Source organism: Ambystoma mexicanum, chromosome 1q (genome assembly GCF_040938575.1).
Source record: "Ambystoma mexicanum isolate Mex_15411 chromosome 1q, UKY_AmexF1_1, whole genome shotgun sequence".
NCBI classification, from domain to species: domain Eukaryota; kingdom Metazoa; phylum Chordata; class Amphibia; order Caudata; family Ambystomatidae; genus Ambystoma; species Ambystoma mexicanum.
This window is the reverse complement of record NC_090922.1, coordinates 1,405,901,695-1,405,920,081: the sequence shown is the minus strand read 5'-3', so window position 1 is coordinate 1,405,920,081 and position 18,387 is coordinate 1,405,901,695. Positions and strand designations below refer to the sequence as shown.

The window sequence follows — 18,387 nt, the reverse complement described above, 5'->3', positions numbered from 1 at the left end:
TTGGAGGTGGACATGGCGTTATCCCTGCGAGACCTCGGGGCCAGAGAACAGGCCCACCTCCAAGACATTGAACAGGAGTTCGATGATGCCCTGGCCCATGACATCAACAAGTGAGCCGTTGGGCTTGCCCGCCGCCATTGTATATAGTTCATTAGTGTTAAGTTTAATTTATTTTTTCTTTCATTTGGGGCGCATGAACTATGCCCCACATTTTTGTATATAGTTAGTAATTATGTAGGTTTCATTGTAGGTTTCATTTATGTCGTTGGGCTCATGGACCCTCGATTTGCTATTTGTACATAGTTTTACAGTGGATTTTTCTCCTTCATCTTTATTTTTCTTCACCATGGAGCAATGGATATTACGCTTTTCTTTCTTTGTTGGACGGTGACTTTGGACACATTTTCATTTGGATTAATTTGGATTCTCATTTTTTTATTTATAATTTTTTGGGACATGCTGCATTGGGACATGCTGCATTTTCATTATTATTGGCATTATTGTGTGTTTTTATTTAATTCCCTTCATTTTGACTTGATTACATTTTTGTTTCTTACTTCAATGTGTGGTCTTCTCTCATTGGTTTCATGCATGTCACAATGTGGGTTTTCTCAGTCATGTGTTGCCATTGTGTGGGTCGGACAGACATGTACTCATGCGCATACTGCTTATTTGTGATCTATCATGTAATGGGGGTTTCAATTTGGAGTGGATGTAAAGCTTGCTTGGGTGTTTGGACTGGGTGCAGTTTCCAGAGTATCCCTCACAATCGCTCTAAATTGACAGCATTCTAGTAGGTGCAGCCATTCAGGTTATGTTTCTGGCATAGACGTCAATGGGGGATCCATTCCCCATTCTCAGAGAGGTCTCTAATGCAGAGAATTTCTCCCAGGTACCAGTTTGGCCAGAATATATTATTGTCATGAATTTTGATTCTGGAGCAAACAGACCGACACTGACTATACACAATGTAGCGTGCCAGCAGTCTTTTAAAAATTCGGTGAGTTTATTCTTCTCAGATGATCTTACATACTTTGCAGTTATTATCTCGCCTGGTTCCAATGGCGAGATTCTGCTAGATTCATATATCTCTATCTGATCTAGTCATTATCTAGATGTGTCTCACCATGAAAGCCACATGCTAGATTTTGTAGTTGGGGACATTAATTCCCCCAAAAGAAGTTGGTAATTGCCTTTTCCAAAGTGCCAATCAAGTTCGCTTGTTCTCCCAATGGAATTTCTGTGTCAAAGCATCTAATTCCTTAAAGAAGCCTTTCAGTATTTTAAGAGGGAGCATAGACAGGATGTAGTTGATTCTGGGTGCAATGTTCATTTTGATACTGTTGACTTTGCACCATAGGGAGAGTTTCAGAAGAGACCATCTCTCCAGGTCGGACTTGATGTTTGGTGATAGTGTTGCAAATTAGATCTGCATTTTATCTTTCACAATAGGAGGAAACCTGATCCCCAGGTATTTAATTCTGGTCAGACATTGCAAGAACTTCCCTTGGTTAAATTATTGTTGCACACAAGATGAGGAAATCAGCCACATTTTGAATTTGCTACAGTTATTTTTTTACCCCAATATCTCTGAGGAAGTTTCAATTATGCGCATGAAAGGGCCTATACCTACATCCGGATTTTGCAACACAATAAAAAGGTAACCAGCATAAAGCCAGATCTTCCCTGATTCTCCAGCAATTTCAACACCATGGATATCACCATTCCTGTTCAGCATGATAGCCAGAGGTTGTATTGCAATGATGAATAGTAATGGTGAAAGGGGGCAGCCCTGCCTAGAACCCTGCTAGAGGTTGAACTTACTTGCGATAAGGCCATTGGAGAGAACACGGCAGAAGGTTCTGTGTAGAGTCGTCAAACCCCTATGATAACTAAGAAAAGACGCGGGGACAACAAATTTACAGCTGTGAGGACCAATCCTCAACGTATAAATAATAGAACTAGAGGTCCTGACAGCCTCTGTATTGTTTCTTAAAACCCTGAACAGTAAGATCAGTCAATACAAATACAAAACATTCTTTCCATCGTTGGCATATAAGTCACAGCAAAACCAAATTCTCTAAATATATATTTAATCTCTTATTCATCAATAATAGTTAAAAACACATTAAACAATGTATAAAAACTGTAAACACCACACACATTACCCCGATGTTAATAAAGTGTCAATTGCTGTGCAAAATGAAGACTACTGTAACATTGGTATATACAACCTTTGTATACAACACGCTAGTAGAAACAAAACCTACTGTGCTGTATATTATTGTTGCTGGTCAATAGTAGAATGCCTTCCTAATTAGTGGCAAATACCTAATTACAAAGTAAATAACACATTATTGGATCCCTTACCAGGGTCCTAACGGCAATCTAATATGTTAGTAATACACACTGTTTATAATTCCAGTGGTTTCACATTCCCGACATGTTTCATTCTCAAAATAATAAATTGTACTAGAGAATTTCATCAGAGGAACCAACATAATATATAGGGTCTTCACACTCATGGAATGTGGTACACCAAAATTTAAAACAAGGTAAACTTGGCTGATTCTTGAATTCAACTTGACTTGTTCACAAAGCTGTAGAAACAATACACACAGCTTTAATTCGTGCTGTTCTTCTCCAAAAATATTCTACAACTATAAGTGCTTATCTAACTTATAGGAGACTCATTGTGAATGTACTCTAAAAGTATTAACTCAAAGTATGGTAAACAAGCCTGATCAGTAGGCTGTAACCTGTGGAAAGATAAAGTGAAAAGACTGTTTGAGGAGAGTGAACTGACTGACATTAATATACACGTATCTGACAAACCAAACAACTTTAGAGTTGCAAATAGGTAGCCCCATTCAGTTCTATCAAATGCCTTTTCGGCATCTAAAATGTAGCTACTATTAGGGGCTTGGTTCCCAGGATATTATGTCACCAATAATTTTCTAATATTGTCTGGAACATGCCCATGTACAAATCAACTTGGTTCTCATGTACCAACAAAGGTATCACGTTTTCTAGGCATTTTGTTAAGAGTTTGGTCAGAATTTTACAATCAGTGTTTATCAGACTTATAGGTCATTAATTGGCATATTGAGTAGGAGATGTGTCTCTCTTCATGGGGATGGTAATTAGGGTATGTCTGATAGTCTCTTGTAAATAACAACATTCAAGAGATTCAGAAAACATTTTACAGAGAAGTCTAACAGCAACCAGAGTCTGGTAGTATTTGATAACATTTTGTTGGCAGTGGTCTGAGGAGTCCTCTCTCTGGGATGAAGACATTATGACCATTGTTGGTATGCTCCCAACTTGAAAGGACTGGTCAGCTAAGTCTGAGATTCATCCTGTTGAATATAGATTATTCCTGATACAAGGACTTAGATTGATTTTAGGCTTAATCGTTGGGCAAAATCATTCCTATACACAACACCCAAGTGCTAGCTATCATTTGTGAATGGGGTTCTTAATTTAAACTCACACAACATCAGGGGAACTGGCTGATGCCTCAACAGCTACAGCCACAAAGTCAGTCACATCCAGTTGTGAGGGTATAGGGACAATACCTGTCTTGGAATGGTGGCGTGGGTTTCTTTGATCAGATGCTAAGCACTAGCAGTGGGTATGCACAGCATAGAATATGCCATCTCCAAAAAGATTCCATGCCACCAGACCTGGATCGCTAAAGGTATGATATCAGATCATATGCTCCAAAAGTCTGGGTTGATTGTCCATCATCATCTCTATTTCTGGTCACCCTAACTGGTATCCTACATGAGCTGATCAGTGCAAGACTCCTATTCATCATGCTATAGAGTGTTCCTAGGTGCTCATACCCTGATCCATCATGTACTTTGTTGAAACCTCACTGTTGGACCACCACGAAGAACCGCCAATAATAGTATTCAGGTGTCAAATAAATGCCTATCTTATATGGCTTCTGTTAGAATTCTGCTTGTTGTGTTGTAAATGCTTAATTTGCCTAGGATGGGCGGAAAACATCATTCCCCAATTTCCGGTGCCCTGTTTTTTGCTTGCGGAGGTAGACTAAAAGTCAGTGGACCTTTTATATTTATATCATGTATAATTGGATTGTTTGTTTTTGAAAATAACCAGTTACATAACCTTTGAGCAAAATAAAGAACAGGTTTACCTGACCTGTTAAATGTAATCCTAAAGAAACTATATGTTTGTGTTTCCTGTTAGTGGTTCCAATGATAGGGCCTATGGCGAGAGATGTGGACAGTCTGGCTCTGTGCATGAAAGCTCTTCTGTGTGAGGATCTGTTCTACCTGGACCCCACTGTGCCTCCAATCCCATTCAATGAGGAGGTAATGAATTAGGTGCATTCACTATTTTACAAAGACATTTAATAGTCTCAAATGTGTACTTGTGTCATGTTGGCTCGATTGCAATTCGATGTAATCAGAATGCAGAAATACATTGTGTGTCAAGGGACAAAAATGTTGGCACAGTAAATGTTGGTTTACTGCGGCTGAATGTTAACTGTCTTATATCAGAGTCCCTTGATCATGTCAACTTGTAAATCTGTGCCATAGTGGCGACCCACAAATCCCTACAGCATATTGATTTTCCAGGTTCTTCATTGTTAGGTTATTAATATTCCCTTTTGGGCATTCCAATAGCAAGTGTTTCTCTGGTTCACTTGGGTAGTGAGTGCATCTTTGCTAGGTCATCAGAGTGATTGATTCACAGTGCCCAATGCGTCGCTGCTTCTGTTAGATGTGTCCATGCCTTCATTCTAGTTCATTCTAGTTCACTGGAGCAAACAGCAAATCCCAATACAAAATGTTTCTGTAGTTTATGGGGGTTAGTCGGTATATATGCTCTTATTCATTGGAGTGATTGAACTGTTTCTCCTGAGTTCGCCAGTGCTACTGCTCTAGTTCTTGGGAGTGATGAAACCACAACTCCCACAACACGTTACTTGTCCAGATACTTCCTTGTTAGGGTCAAAGTATGTGCTGTTCTCTGATGTCAGGACCTTCTCTCCAAATGATCTCACCCTTCTCTGCCCTCTCTTATCATCTTCCTTTGGTGTGGTACCTCGGGACCTTCGCTCTTAATTCTCTCAGCCTTCTCTGCCCTCTCATATCATCTCCCTTTGGTGTGGTACCTCAGCTCCTTCTCTCCTAATCCTCTCAGCCTTCTCTGCCCTCTCGTATCATCTTCCTTTGGTGTGGTACCTCAGGACCTTCTCTCTTAATCCTCTCAGCCTTCTCTGCCCTCTAGTATCATCTCCCTTTGGTGCAGTACCTCAGTAACTTCTCTCCTAATTCTCTCAGCCTTCTCTGCCCTCTCGTATCATCTCCCTTTGGTTGGATACTTCAGATTTAATCTTTTGCTCTGCACTTCTGCGTCAGAACTGTTCGGGAATGGCATCACTCTCTTACTATCAGCTCTCTGTTTTGGTGTCTTGAGCACGCTCATTTGCAGACCAGTGTTCATCACTCCCCTGTTTTATATTTGGTTGCCTTACCCAAACTTATTGGGGTCTAGAAAAACCTTGCCAGACTATTGTCTTTCAGCGTCTTTGCAGCAATGTGCTTGGTCAGCACTGAAACAGTTCAAAGACGATTGGTGTCACAGTAGTCCCACTGCCTTCCCATCAGGTGTTTGCAACAGCTTGCAACACTGGCCTCTGCTTTGTGTCCTTTCTCAGTAATGCAATCCCAACTACCACTCTCTCTTCTCTCAGACCGCTATCAACATCTCAGCCACGTGGTCATGGAAAAGGTAAATATACTCTCCTTTTTCCATTTATTGAGCAGTCAATGGGAAAACGGGGATACTTCTTCAGAGCAGTGACCTTCATCCAAACCAAATATGAGACCTTGGACAAGATTAACTAAATACAGTATTCAAAAAGTGGGGCGAGGTTTAGCATGATATCTTGCAGCAAGCTTTTCTTCTAGGTCCCAAGAGACTTCTATTTTCACCCACTTCATACATGGGCACATTAATACCTGAAGGAAAGCCATTTATTTGACTGTACTATTGAGTTAATGAGACCAAAAAGTATTGTTATGATATGATATTGCATTTATAATACGCCTGTACACAAGTGTTTCTAGGCGCGACAAGGAGGGGGAAACAGAGGGAGGACAAAACAAAGATCATACCAGGCCTGTGTCATTCAGATCGTGCAAGTGCAGGGAAGGGGAGAAGTGCAAAAAGGGGGGGATAGAGAAGTGCAGGTAATCAAAAAGTGCAGCCAGCAGGTGGCTCAGTGCAGGTAATCAGAAAGTGAAGCCAACGGGTGGCTCATAAGTGCAGAGAGAGAGAGAGGACTGTAAGGTTACAGATACAGACCACAAGTGCTGGGGGAGCCAAGAGGCAGTGCGAGGTGCAACTGGACAGGCAGGGGTATCAGGTAATATTATCCCCACCAATAATATCACCATATATATGGTTGTGGGGTAAGGCCATAAGTAATATTATTAGTGGGAATAATTTATGGGGTTATTGGGACCGGGGGACGTGGAAGAGTCCTCCACTCCATTAAAAAAATGATGGGGGTTCTGGGGGTTTCCCCTACAGGTTCCATGGCTTAATATTGCTGCAAAAATATGGCAATATTTTTGTATGCCGATATTTTTGCAGGGATATTAACACATGGAACCCAGGCAGGGACCTGAGCCCAAGTTCAGAGGGTGGCCAGGAGACCAGTGCATGGAACAGACGGGTCTTCAGCAGGGCAGAGGAAGAGAGAAAGTGGAAGCGAAGAGGAAGGTCTTGAGTTACTTCCGGAACCGGAGATGGTACTGCTCAAGTTTGAGAAAGTCAGGGAGGCTGTTTCAGAGGGAGCTATAATAGCGCTTCAATGAGCATCTTCATAATCGGCTATAATTACACCTTCTCAATTAATCCCAATGCGACCTATGTCAATGTATATGCATGTTTAAAAGTCTTGGTGAGTAGTCCCTCGAATTGCACACGTTCTATTGAATTGAATCGATGCGCCTTTAGCTGGTTTGTGCTCTTTTTTTTTTAGGTGTACACTAGTTCTAAAGCTCTACGGATTGGATTCTATGACACTGATGAGTTTACCATGCCTCCTCCATGTATGAGGCGAGCTGTTCGTGAAACCAAAAGACTGCTTGAAAAAGCAGGTCACACGGTGAGTGTTGCACTGTGCCACAATTAAGGTATTTTCCATACATTTCCAGTTGTAAAAACATAACATGTCTTAGACATCTAGATATGGAATATATATTCAGAAGAACCATTGGCTAATGGTTCCATACACCACCAATGGCTCCCGGCAAAGACACCACAAATGACATGCAAATTCCCACAATTCCTACAAAAGCTGGCGAGCAGAAAGAGATCAGATAAAAAACAGTTGTGTATACGACTGTGCAAAAGGATAGGTGAGCGTGTGTGGCCGAATTAAGGCCGCTACAGGTACCATACATGGATAATTTCTTGGGCTTTGTTGTTTTGTGCTGCAAAGCAGAACATCCCTTCAACGGAACGGTACAGTTTTTTAGTGAATTTCTATGATTTTTTACTATCTTCGGTTAACCATAACTGTACTTCTAAATATTGTTTTACTGAAATCTATGCATAGTTTAACCTTATATTCAGAACTTTATATTTATGTGTATATTTGTTTATTAAACATATGTTATTGAAGCAGTAAATAAATAGCACATAGTATTGTAACAAGAAATGATCAGGCTACAAACAAAACCTGAAGTAATCAAATAACTGGAAGTAAGCATTGGCAATGGCAACAGTTTGGGCTTTTGTGTAGGGATGGGAAAGACGCTTGCCAGGCACTGCCGTAGTGGTGATAACTGACTAATGATGGGAGCTGGTGCAAAACATTGCAATAGCAGTCCTTAGCAAATTCCTAGTACTTATATGCAAGCACAAACTGCTGGCTTTGCAATGCTTATTTTTAACAGGGCTTCAGTGAGGTACACCCATACTTCTTTTAAATACTATGTTATGTTATGTTATGTTATGTTAATAGATTTATACCGCGTCAAAGCCCATGGGCATCCAGACGCCGAGAGCAAGAATACTGTAGCAGGAGATTGCCACGGGATTACTCTGAAGAAAAGAGATAGGTTTTTAGTTGTTTGCGAAAGGTAAGGAGGTCTGAGGTTTTGCGCAGGGATGTTGGCAGAGCATTCCATGCTTTAGCTCCTTGGAAATGGAAAGCTCTTCCCGTACCTCGGGCGCGTTTCGCTCGATGTTGTGTAAGAAGATTGGCGTCTGCCGACCTGAGATTTCTCTTTGGCCGGTAGATGCCAATGATATCTTTGAGGTATGCCGGAGCGTTGCCAAAGATACATTTGTGGCATGTGGTCATCACCTTAAATTGAATTCTATTTTTTACCGGGAGCCAGTGTAATTTTTTTCTGGCTATCAATATGGATTCGGAATACTTCATTTTAAAAATGATGCGGATGGCCTTATTTTGGATTTTTTGTAACTCTTGGATATCTGCATTGCTTGCTCCACCCAAGAGTGCGTTGCAATAATCAATGCGAGGCAAAATAACGGCTCTCACAAGTTTCGTGCAATTTTCGACCGAGACTAGAGGAGCGATTTGTCTAAGCACTTTAAGGTAATAGTTGGTACTGATAGTAATAGCTGCAACATGGGCTTGGCAGTCGACATTGCTGTTCATATATGTACCCAGAGTTTTCACTTTTTGAACCGTATTGATAAAACTACCATCAATAGTGAAACCTATATACTCTTGTCCCAGCTTCATTTGTGCCTGTCGTGAGCCAAAAATCATAAGCTCTGTCTTCATAGCATTCAGGCATAACCAATTGTTAGACATCCATTGTTTTATCGATTTATAGACTATGTTTATTGCGCATTGGTCTAGGTCATATTCTCCGGTGATATTAAGGACCAGTTGGAAGTCATCTGCATAGTTACAAAAGAAGGTCTGTGAGAGACCTAAGTCGTAACATAGAGGTAATATGTATATATTAAACAGCAATGGAGATAGGCAAGCCCCCTGGGGCACGCCACACGTAATGGTTTGTGGCCCAGAGGAGCTGTTTCCCCAGTGTACCCGTGACTGACGACCCTCAAGAAATGCTCTCAGCCAAGTAATAGCATTCTCAGAAATGGCTGAGAAGGAAGGGTACTGTAAGGTGGAGTTATGAGTAAAAGGAAGAGCATAGGTGTAATGAGGAAGAGGCATCTGGGGTTTAGAAATATTGGAGTTTAAGTTACATAACTAAGGGATTATAAGGCTGTATTAAATTTAAAGTGGGTGTCTACATCGAAGGTGGAGCAGGGGATGGGTGATTACTGCAAATGCGCTGCTCTGGGAGACAATGGGCCTCATTCTAAGTGTGTCAGTCTGGAAACAATGGTGCCAGTAAGCTTTGGGGATCCGTTGTTTCCGGACCGGCACACTACCACTCTGTGGGCAGGAGCCATTCCACCCGTAGAGTTTTCATGGAAGCACCAGCACCATTATTAACGGTGCCAGTGCTTCTGTGGTCCTCACTCCCATAGAGTCCTCTTGGACTCTATGGGAATAGGGGCTTAGAATTTACTGCCGATTGACTTTCTGTTCCGCCAGGGTTGTAATCCCACTGTGTTACCGGGAAGTCAGGTGTCGGTAAATCATTATGGGTCCGCTGGCAACATGCTGGTATCACCGGCACGGTTACCTCCTAATGATTGCTTTAACTGTTTATGTTGAAGATCACAGTGGCCCTGCTATTTCTATGATTTCATAGCACCATGTGATTCAGTGCCAATGGTTGCATGAGTTATCGCATTTCATTGCAGAATGTGGCTCAACATTCCTTATTTTTCTTCAAATATACCTCAAGTATGCTTGCACATAGTATCATCCTAGCAGGTCTATTGCATCCCATCTAGTGGGCCATGGCCCTCTTACTGGCAAACAGTGAAATAAATGATTATTACAATGTTTTATTACCCTTCTTAGGGTATGCCCAACACCCTTTAGGTACCCCAAAGAAATAATTTTTGATGACTCACGAGGAACCCCCCCTTGATTTCTGATTGCACTTAAAGCCCTGTATATACGATGTACAGTATCACTGATCTACACTTTCTTCAGTACATCACATTTGTTCGTGCAATACAGTTTGGAAAATCAAATATACCTCAAGTATGCATGCACATAGTATCATCCTAGCAGGTCTATTGCATCCCATCTAGGGAGCCATGGCCCTCTTACTGGCAAACAGTGAAATACATGATTATTACAATGTTTTATTACCCTTCATAGGGTATGCCCAACACCCTTTAGGTACCCCAAAGAAATAATTTTTCATGACTCACGAGGAACCCCCCCTTGATTTCTGATTGCACTTAAAGCCCTGTATATACGATGAACAGTATCACTGATCGGCACTTTCTTCAGTACATCACATTTGTTCATGCAATACAGTTTGGAAAATCAAGTACCAATGGGCCTCATTACGAGGAAGGAGGTAGCCATGCCACTTTTTGCGGCATGGCTACCCCCATTCCGGGTTCCGGGTCCGGGTTCCCTGAATGGGGAAATACCGGGCCATTCCGACCTTGGAGGGCCTGGTATTTCCCCATTCAGGGAACCCGGACCGGTCCATCCCCATTCCCATTTGAGCCCCCATTGGGCTCAATGGGAATGGGGAGCATGCTAACAACAGGCCCGTTAATGACGGGCCCGTTGTTAGCATGCTGGACCGCTCGCAGGACCCGCTAAGGACGTCTGGTAAAACCAGGCATCCTTAGCGGGTCCCGCGAGCGACCTCGTAATGAGGTGGTAGGGGGTTAATGGTGCTGGCAGCTATACCGGCCCCATTAATCCCGTACCGCCTTCCTCGTAATGAGGCCCAATGCCTATTTCTTCGTTACATAGCACACTTTTTATTTGGTTAAGCAGCAGCAGATCAGAAGATATGATATATATATAATTGGTTATTTATAATGCACTTGATACCCAGAGGTTTCTAAGCGCGGACTCAGGGATCAAACCTGTGTTGTTCCGCATCGTCTTGCTTCCAAGGTGAGTACGTTGCCCCTGAGTTATCCTCCCATGAAGTACCAGTGCATATACAGTACTCTATATTCACACCACAGCTACATGAACCAAAAACACTACTCCATTTACACGTTTGTTGCTCTACCATTCCAGTTAAGCATGATTGGAAGGACCTTTTTCATGTGATCCGCAGAAAGGGGTCAGTTGTCAGTAACTTGAATCAAAACATACTGATCATGTCAATTGGTTTTGCCTTAATGGTAGTCTTAAGGATACTTGTCAGCTTCCCCTTTAGTGGGGCCCAGACCAGCTCTATGTGGTTTACGTCTGTAGATTTGGATGGGATTTTCACCCAGTTGAGGCTTTGTTCCACCATAAACACAGCTGCTGCAAAGTATTTTGTGTTGTTACCTTGACTCATCCTTGATTTGGAGGTGTTGTCAGGGAAATTTTGTTGCATGTACATCAATAGGCATTGTCTTATCATGTTTTTCTTTTAAAAGGCAGTGTGCATTATCCCCTCAAAAAACATCAGTGGAGCTTTCCCTTCTTTGAGATGATCTCCCAAAGATGTATCATCATAGGGTGCTTTGCAGAGTCTTATAAGAGTGTCATGATTCCTGCCCCTCATGTCCCCAGCCCTCCAAGATGTCAGGCTGGAGCCAGGCCACAATCACCTACATGGCCCTCAAGGGCCTCTCCATCCCTCCAAAGACCCACTTGGAGTCAGACTTGGTGCTTGTGGCTCACTGACTCCCATAGGATAACATTGGGGATTGGAATTGTAGTGCATTGATGGGGACAAGATGGATTCCCCCACATATTTCGGTTCCCAGAACTGCAAGTACAGTCTAGTCTTTTGGGTGTGGTTCAGCCCAGAGACACCTGGGATACCCAGAGACTATTTAAGCCATGCCCAGGCTGAGAAACATGCTTTGCGTTTTCTGCACCTGCAGCGTGACACACTCTGTGTTCGGATCGGTCTCCAGTAGGCCTGCATCTTTCTTCTGCGCTCAGCTCCCGCAAGAACAAGAACACTGTTAGGAACAGCCTTACCTTGCAGCGTTTCTTCCCACCATTCATCGCTCCTTCTGTTCTGCGGGCATCTTCGGAGATGTCATTCCCATCCCGGCACGGCGCTTCCTAAGGAAAAGGGAAAAGAACAGAAAAAAGGCATTAGTAAGCATTCAGCAAATCTTCGCTTATTTTTAAAGACTGTACAAGCTTCAAACGCTTACCTGAATCCCAGCCGCTCTGGGGTAACTCGGTCTCCGGAACTTCTCATCCATCTGCAAGAGGGAAAAGACACTCCAGGTTAGCGTGGAGACATCTAGAGGCGCCGCATACCACGCTTACTCACCGCATTTCTTCTTCATAACCGGCATCCACGCTGAAAACGTTGCGGCACCTAAAAGACACAGAAAAAGAACTCAGTTCAATACAAATACGAAAGGGTTGCATAGCGCATCGCGCTCTCACTCACCTTCAGCGCTACTCATCTCAGCAGCACGTCGCCATCCCCGGACGCCGGCCATCATCTAAGGAAGGAAAGGAATGAAGTTAGAGAACTGTTCAAAAGACTCATTATACTTACCTGTCGGACTCTTGCCAGTGAAGTAACTAGGCAGCAACGAGCCCGCATCAATCAACGCGCCCCTGCGCTGAAAGCAGGATGGAGAGCACACTTTCCATAAAACAAGGTGAGCTGTGGATCAAAGGGAAGGGTTGGACCCCGGGGAAGAAGGGGTTCAAGCACACAGAGACAATAGGGAGGTAAACTCTAGCAATCTTGTGTTTCAGGGCCAGTCTCCAGTCGAGTAGACTCCAGGGAAGGGTTCGAGGTCGTAAGAGGTCAGAACAGGCTGTGTGACATCCCCACGGAAACCAGGTGAGCGTTACAAAGAGTATTATCCTTTTCTTCTGAATGCCATTTGGTTAAACATGTCAAGGGCTACAGTAATCTCATCTGAATGTCCTTGAAGTCTTTTCCAGTCTCCACCAAAGCCTTAACTTGACCAACCCTTTTTCGTTTGTTGACATCACAGATGATCAAGCACATCCAGTGGATGGCGAACAAGTCATGTCAGGTTTTGATTAATGTAACAGCATGCACAGAAGCAACCATTACGACTGTAAACATAAATAAATCACAATTAGAATGAAGAGCGAATGGAAATGAATACATGTCCCAGTTTGCTCAGCGTTAAGAGCACAAAATTGTGGGTACATATCTAGCAGAGAATATACGTTTCAGCAGTGATGATATGATCATAGTCTTTTCTAAAGCAATATGTATCCGAGAATTAGAGTACTAGAGAGTATGAAGATTGTAAAACATAACATCGAGGTATGTTATGGTACAGTGTGTGCCATGTGAAACTGAAGAGCTATGGGGAAGTCTACCCCCACTTCTCCCTCCCACATCATTCATGACCCGAAAGAAGGCCAGGAAATACTACAATCACCCATTCTATTTCGGAATAATTCCCAACGAACCGATGGTTGACAAGTATGTCGAGAAGTACCCCCTCAGCCAGCCCTACAGACTAGGTGTGGTACAAATGTACCCCAGAGTGGACGAGGACCCCAGGCTGCAACTAAAGACACCTCAATTGACACTCTCAATTCAAGCACCAAGAAGCCTTGTTGCTGACGTTGTAAGAGACACCATGACTTAGCAGCATTAGACATGAAGCACACATGCCATCCGCATTCCAGGACATAAACACACACTCGAATACATAAAGAACACGAGCGCACAGTTCTATAGTTAGAGGACAGACATATATACATACTGTCCTTTCTTTTATTATCTTTGCCATTAGCCAAATGCAGCAACGCAGGATCTGCAAGAAGCAAGAGACCCTGAGCAAAGCTTTTTGATGCTTACATGCGAATAACCTTATGGAACTGCAGGAGCACCTATGGGACCTGACAGAACCAAGTGTGACTAACCTTTGGAAAATATAGTATAGCACGAACACTGTGGAAACCGCATTATATTGGTGTAGGAAAACTACAGCAGGCCACAGACCTCTCAGCAAGAGCCGAGCAGAGCTGAATTGAGGCTAGACAAAGAGCAAAACATGGGAACAAGACCCGCTGCCAAGGCCACAAGATACGGATGACATTCCAGTCCCAGAACGACAAAGGCACCAGTTGTAGTAAATATGAATAATTCCTCATAATTGAGAGCTGCACAGATCAAAATTATGGTCTCCGAACACGTGGCACGGCTAACGCAGGCAATGGAGAGGGACCAGCGCTGGGAAAGGGAGCCGATCTCAGGCTACCAGAGAGAAGACTGCAACAAAGATGCTACAATGTGAGACAAGTGTTGCACCGAGCAAAAGAGCACTCGCATAGACTAAGTGGTACACACAAGTTAGAATGCAGACATATATTCTTTCTTATTACCTTAAAAAGGTACACCGAGAGCTGAAAACGTTTGCAGATCCCAGGCCTAGTGTCACCAGCTCTAGCCAACCACAGTTCAGTATCCTTGGGGTGGGTAGCAATGGGCGAGATCCAATGGCAAGACCCTCACACTGCAACATTGTTATAGATAGTGATTTGAGGGTGGCCAGGCCAGACACCTGACATGGGAGAGCCAGTAGAATAACACATATAGGTGATCATATAGGTTATAAGGCTCCTGATGGCCAATCCCACATGTCGATAAGTTTGTGGCGAGAATCCTAAGTAGTGACAGAGCAGTGATGTAATTTTGCATCAAAACTGGCCTGCAGGCCTTGAGAAGGTGTGGTGCGCATGGATTCTTCCTATTCCTGTGCTGATCCCTATGGGATGTTTGAACCCACTCATCCAAGCCCTGCTACATCATTGTGCATTACTGGCAGCGGAGACATCATAATGGCCGCCGGAAAGCATGCTGCTCACCAGAAATCATCCATAAATGCACAGTAAAAATCTGAACAATAGGCTGCCACCCACCTTTTCCTATATTAGTGAGCACAAGAGGTCACTGCCTAAAACCACCATTGGGCTACACACACAGTAGCCTGAAACCATTTGGGAATAGCAATACTGATTGCCAAAAGCAACCCAGAGCTGTTGGGAATTCATTTTCTTGATTTCAAAAATTGCTAAAATCATGGCTCACCAAAACCACTAAAAAGGTCCCACCACCTTATTGGGGGGTCAACATCATTCTCCCACAAGAATCTACATGAATCTGAGGTCCACAGAAGTGTATCTATATTTGAACAAAGTATATTTTGAGGATTGCTTACTGGTAAGATAGCTGTCAAAAATAGGTGCAATACCGGTGCTTGACACTAACCGGCGCTAGTGATCTAAATTCTGACAAGAGACCTGTATTTCAGGAGCTAAACAGTAACCTGATGTAGCTAAAACTTCAAAGGCTGGCTGTCCATGGGAAGCCTTCACACCTAGTCTTCTCAGCAACAGCACAGGAAATCACATGGTCCTGTTGATTAAGAGGGAGGAGATTTTCCTGCAGCCTGGAGAAAGGAACAATAGACTCTTTCAATTGAATAGACTATGCTGATTTGGGTGTGCCTGAACAACACTGCTCTGGGGGAAGGCAAGACATGTGATCTGTGAGTCAGAGCCAAACTTCTGGGGGCGGAGACAAATGACTGTGGATTCAGAGAGTCCAGCAAATATATGTTTTATGAGAATACTGATAACTAATTATACCAAGCGGACAAAAATGTACAATTTGGAGATTCTTAATTTGAAAAATTCACTCACAGTTTGAGACGAAGCTGGACGCTGTAGGATGCTCTGAGACCAAACCCCATAATTATTAATATTGTAATGGTTGTGTTTATGATGGAAAAATGAAAACTTACTGTAATATGCCCAGAGAGGGTGTGTACCTCCGGGTAAGATATGATGCAAAACCTATATGGCGAAACCCACTAAAAGCGGAAAATGTTGTCATTTCTGAACCCAAGCTCATAGAAACATGTGACTTGAACCGAACTGTACCTTAAGCAATCTGTCATGCAATTTAGGTAATATTAACAAGTTGTGTATATTGTAAATAGGTGTTATGAAAAAGAAGATATGCGGAACGGACACAAAGGGGAGTGTTCTTTCCTTCAGCCATAAAGATGACACCTGATGACTCATTCTGACTCACTACTCCGTTCTCCAGTCAGGTCACAGAAAATCCTCTAACCTATCAGAATCCTTAGTGGGTTGGGCATAGAAAGTCAGCCTTCCCACCCACTTTCAAAAGACATAAAAAGAACCACTGAGAACTGAATAGAAATTGTGAGTCCATTCTGTGATTTCCAACCTGTAAAAGTGTCATCTGTCATTCTGAAATCTTAACTTCATTTCTGAAAATCTACCTCCACAAAAACGTCTGTATCTTTTGAACCGTATTTTCTAGAAGCGAGATTTAACTGTCATTTTAAAGCTAAGATCCTCAGCTTTCCAACAAACCAAAAATGACAATCGCACTTTACGCACGTGGAAAAAGTGCCACGAATTGCAACTTAGCTCCATTTCATTTCCTGTCAAAATAGCTGCTCTGGCTTTCCCCTGCTGAAATTCGTTTTCAATTTGATAATCACTCATGAATCATTGCTAGTGTTGATCTGAACTAATCCAAAGTAGCTTTCACTTATCCTGAATCTCCTTTAGTGAATTAAAATCATTTAGCATATTTTCCCATCCATTGCAATCACCTTCAAAAGTATTTTTACCTGTTTAAAATCATACCGGTTTTTTTGTATTCTTGAAACCTGTTTGTCCTTATTGCCATCTCTTCCTATTGCATAAGGGGGGAGTGAGTTGTCACAAGGGAAAAAGTGATCATATTGTCTTTTGGTTGAAATCATATCAAGTTTATTTCTGTGTTGCATCTTTCCCATCTTCCATTTCCTTGAAACCACATGAAGTATTCTCTGCCACCTTATCCTTTCTATTCCTACTCCTAACGGATTAAAGAATTGTGCTATTGTAATATCAGCCATTGTTGATCACTGTCATATTCATAAGTGTACTATCAAATCTTATTTTATTCATGAAAGTGTGATATAAATATATTGTTTAATTCTTCAAATAAACCTTTTAATTTGCAAAACAAACCTACTTCTTGGCTCAGTGAGGTCAGGAGAGTCGCGTTATATAAGGGTTCATCGTCCATATTTAAGAACTTTGACATACAAATATATAAATAAGGGCTTCCATTGGGCATCCCAGACTAGGCATTGACTTAGTGGGAGTGCTGCATTGAAGTCACTTACATCCCTGTTGGTTTTGTTTGTAATAAAACGCAGTTTGAACTTGCCGTTGACTGAGTCCTCCGTCTATCCTGTGGAAGGTGTTGAGCCTTCCGCAAACTCCTAGTGGCCCTCTGGCATACCTGGGAGTTTGTCCCAACAAAACCTACATCTATCAGAATAGCAATATCTATAAATCCTTTATAAACATAAATAAATCAGAATTGGAACAAAGAGAATATGTAAGTGAATTCCAAAATTGGCACCTTGCATCGCAAATGATCGCTCTCCATCAGAACAGAGATAACACTCGGGAATAGTGAATAGACATAAGAAGATGTATTGTGTTAAACGATAGCTAAACTTAAAAATCATACTGAAAAAAACCTTGTTGTGAACAAGGACTGTTGATTTTAATAATATCCATGCTGAAATTGAAAGCCAGTGGAATTAACAAAGAACGGGGATGTATGGGTGAATGGAGGGGCATTATAAAGTGTCTGAGCTGCTTCATTTTGTACTATTTTCTACATTACCATCAAACCTTACCTTGTTGTTTTCCATTTCCACCACCATGCACATTAAGCACAGTAGATCACTTCTATGGTTAGCTAGATCCCTCTCTTCATCTTGCTGAAGTAGGTAATCTTCAAGGTTTTATACACGCCTTAAGTGAAGGAGAGAAAAGAAAGCCGATGGCAGCACAATGTACTGTAAACAGAAATGCAGCTCTCTCAATTGAACCGCAATACTTGCTCAACCTCTTCTCTGATTGGGCTTTCCCACTGCTGTGGTAGTAGGTTGTGGGCGGAGTTAGGGAAATCCTAAGAGTTAGTAGCCATTGGTGCATCTGCCGATTGGCTCACCCAGCATCATGAAGCTCTTTCAGCTTCTCTCTCCTCACTGGAGTGATGGGATTAGACACTGCAGAGAGATCAGCAAGAGCAGTCACAGGCACAATTACACTGGAATACCTGTCAAATTCACAATGAATAACTGTACGGTCGTCCAAACAAGATGACGTTAATAAAGGGTTGCATGCAACAGCAGAGGAGCAACCAGGTGTGGGAGAATGAATGGATCACTGGTTTATCAAGCACTACATAAAGATGGGCCATTTATGTATGGCATCACCATTAAATGCCATATTAA

At 42.4% G+C, this 18,387-nt stretch overlaps 1 protein-coding gene across 1 annotated transcript in view; it reads left to right on the top strand.

Annotated features, from left to right (window-relative positions):
- LOC138548298 (vitamin D3 hydroxylase-associated protein-like) overlaps positions 1 to 18,387 on the top strand; it is a 428,655-nt gene that overhangs the window by 208,887 nt on the left and 201,381 nt on the right. The window contains exons 7-8 of the mRNA XM_069642266.1: positions 4,219 to 4,343; positions 7,028 to 7,153. Of these exons, the coding sequence (XP_069498367.1) occupies positions 4,219 to 4,343; positions 7,028 to 7,153 (251 nt within the window). The remainder of the gene's footprint in view (positions 1 to 4,218; positions 4,344 to 7,027; positions 7,154 to 18,387) is intronic.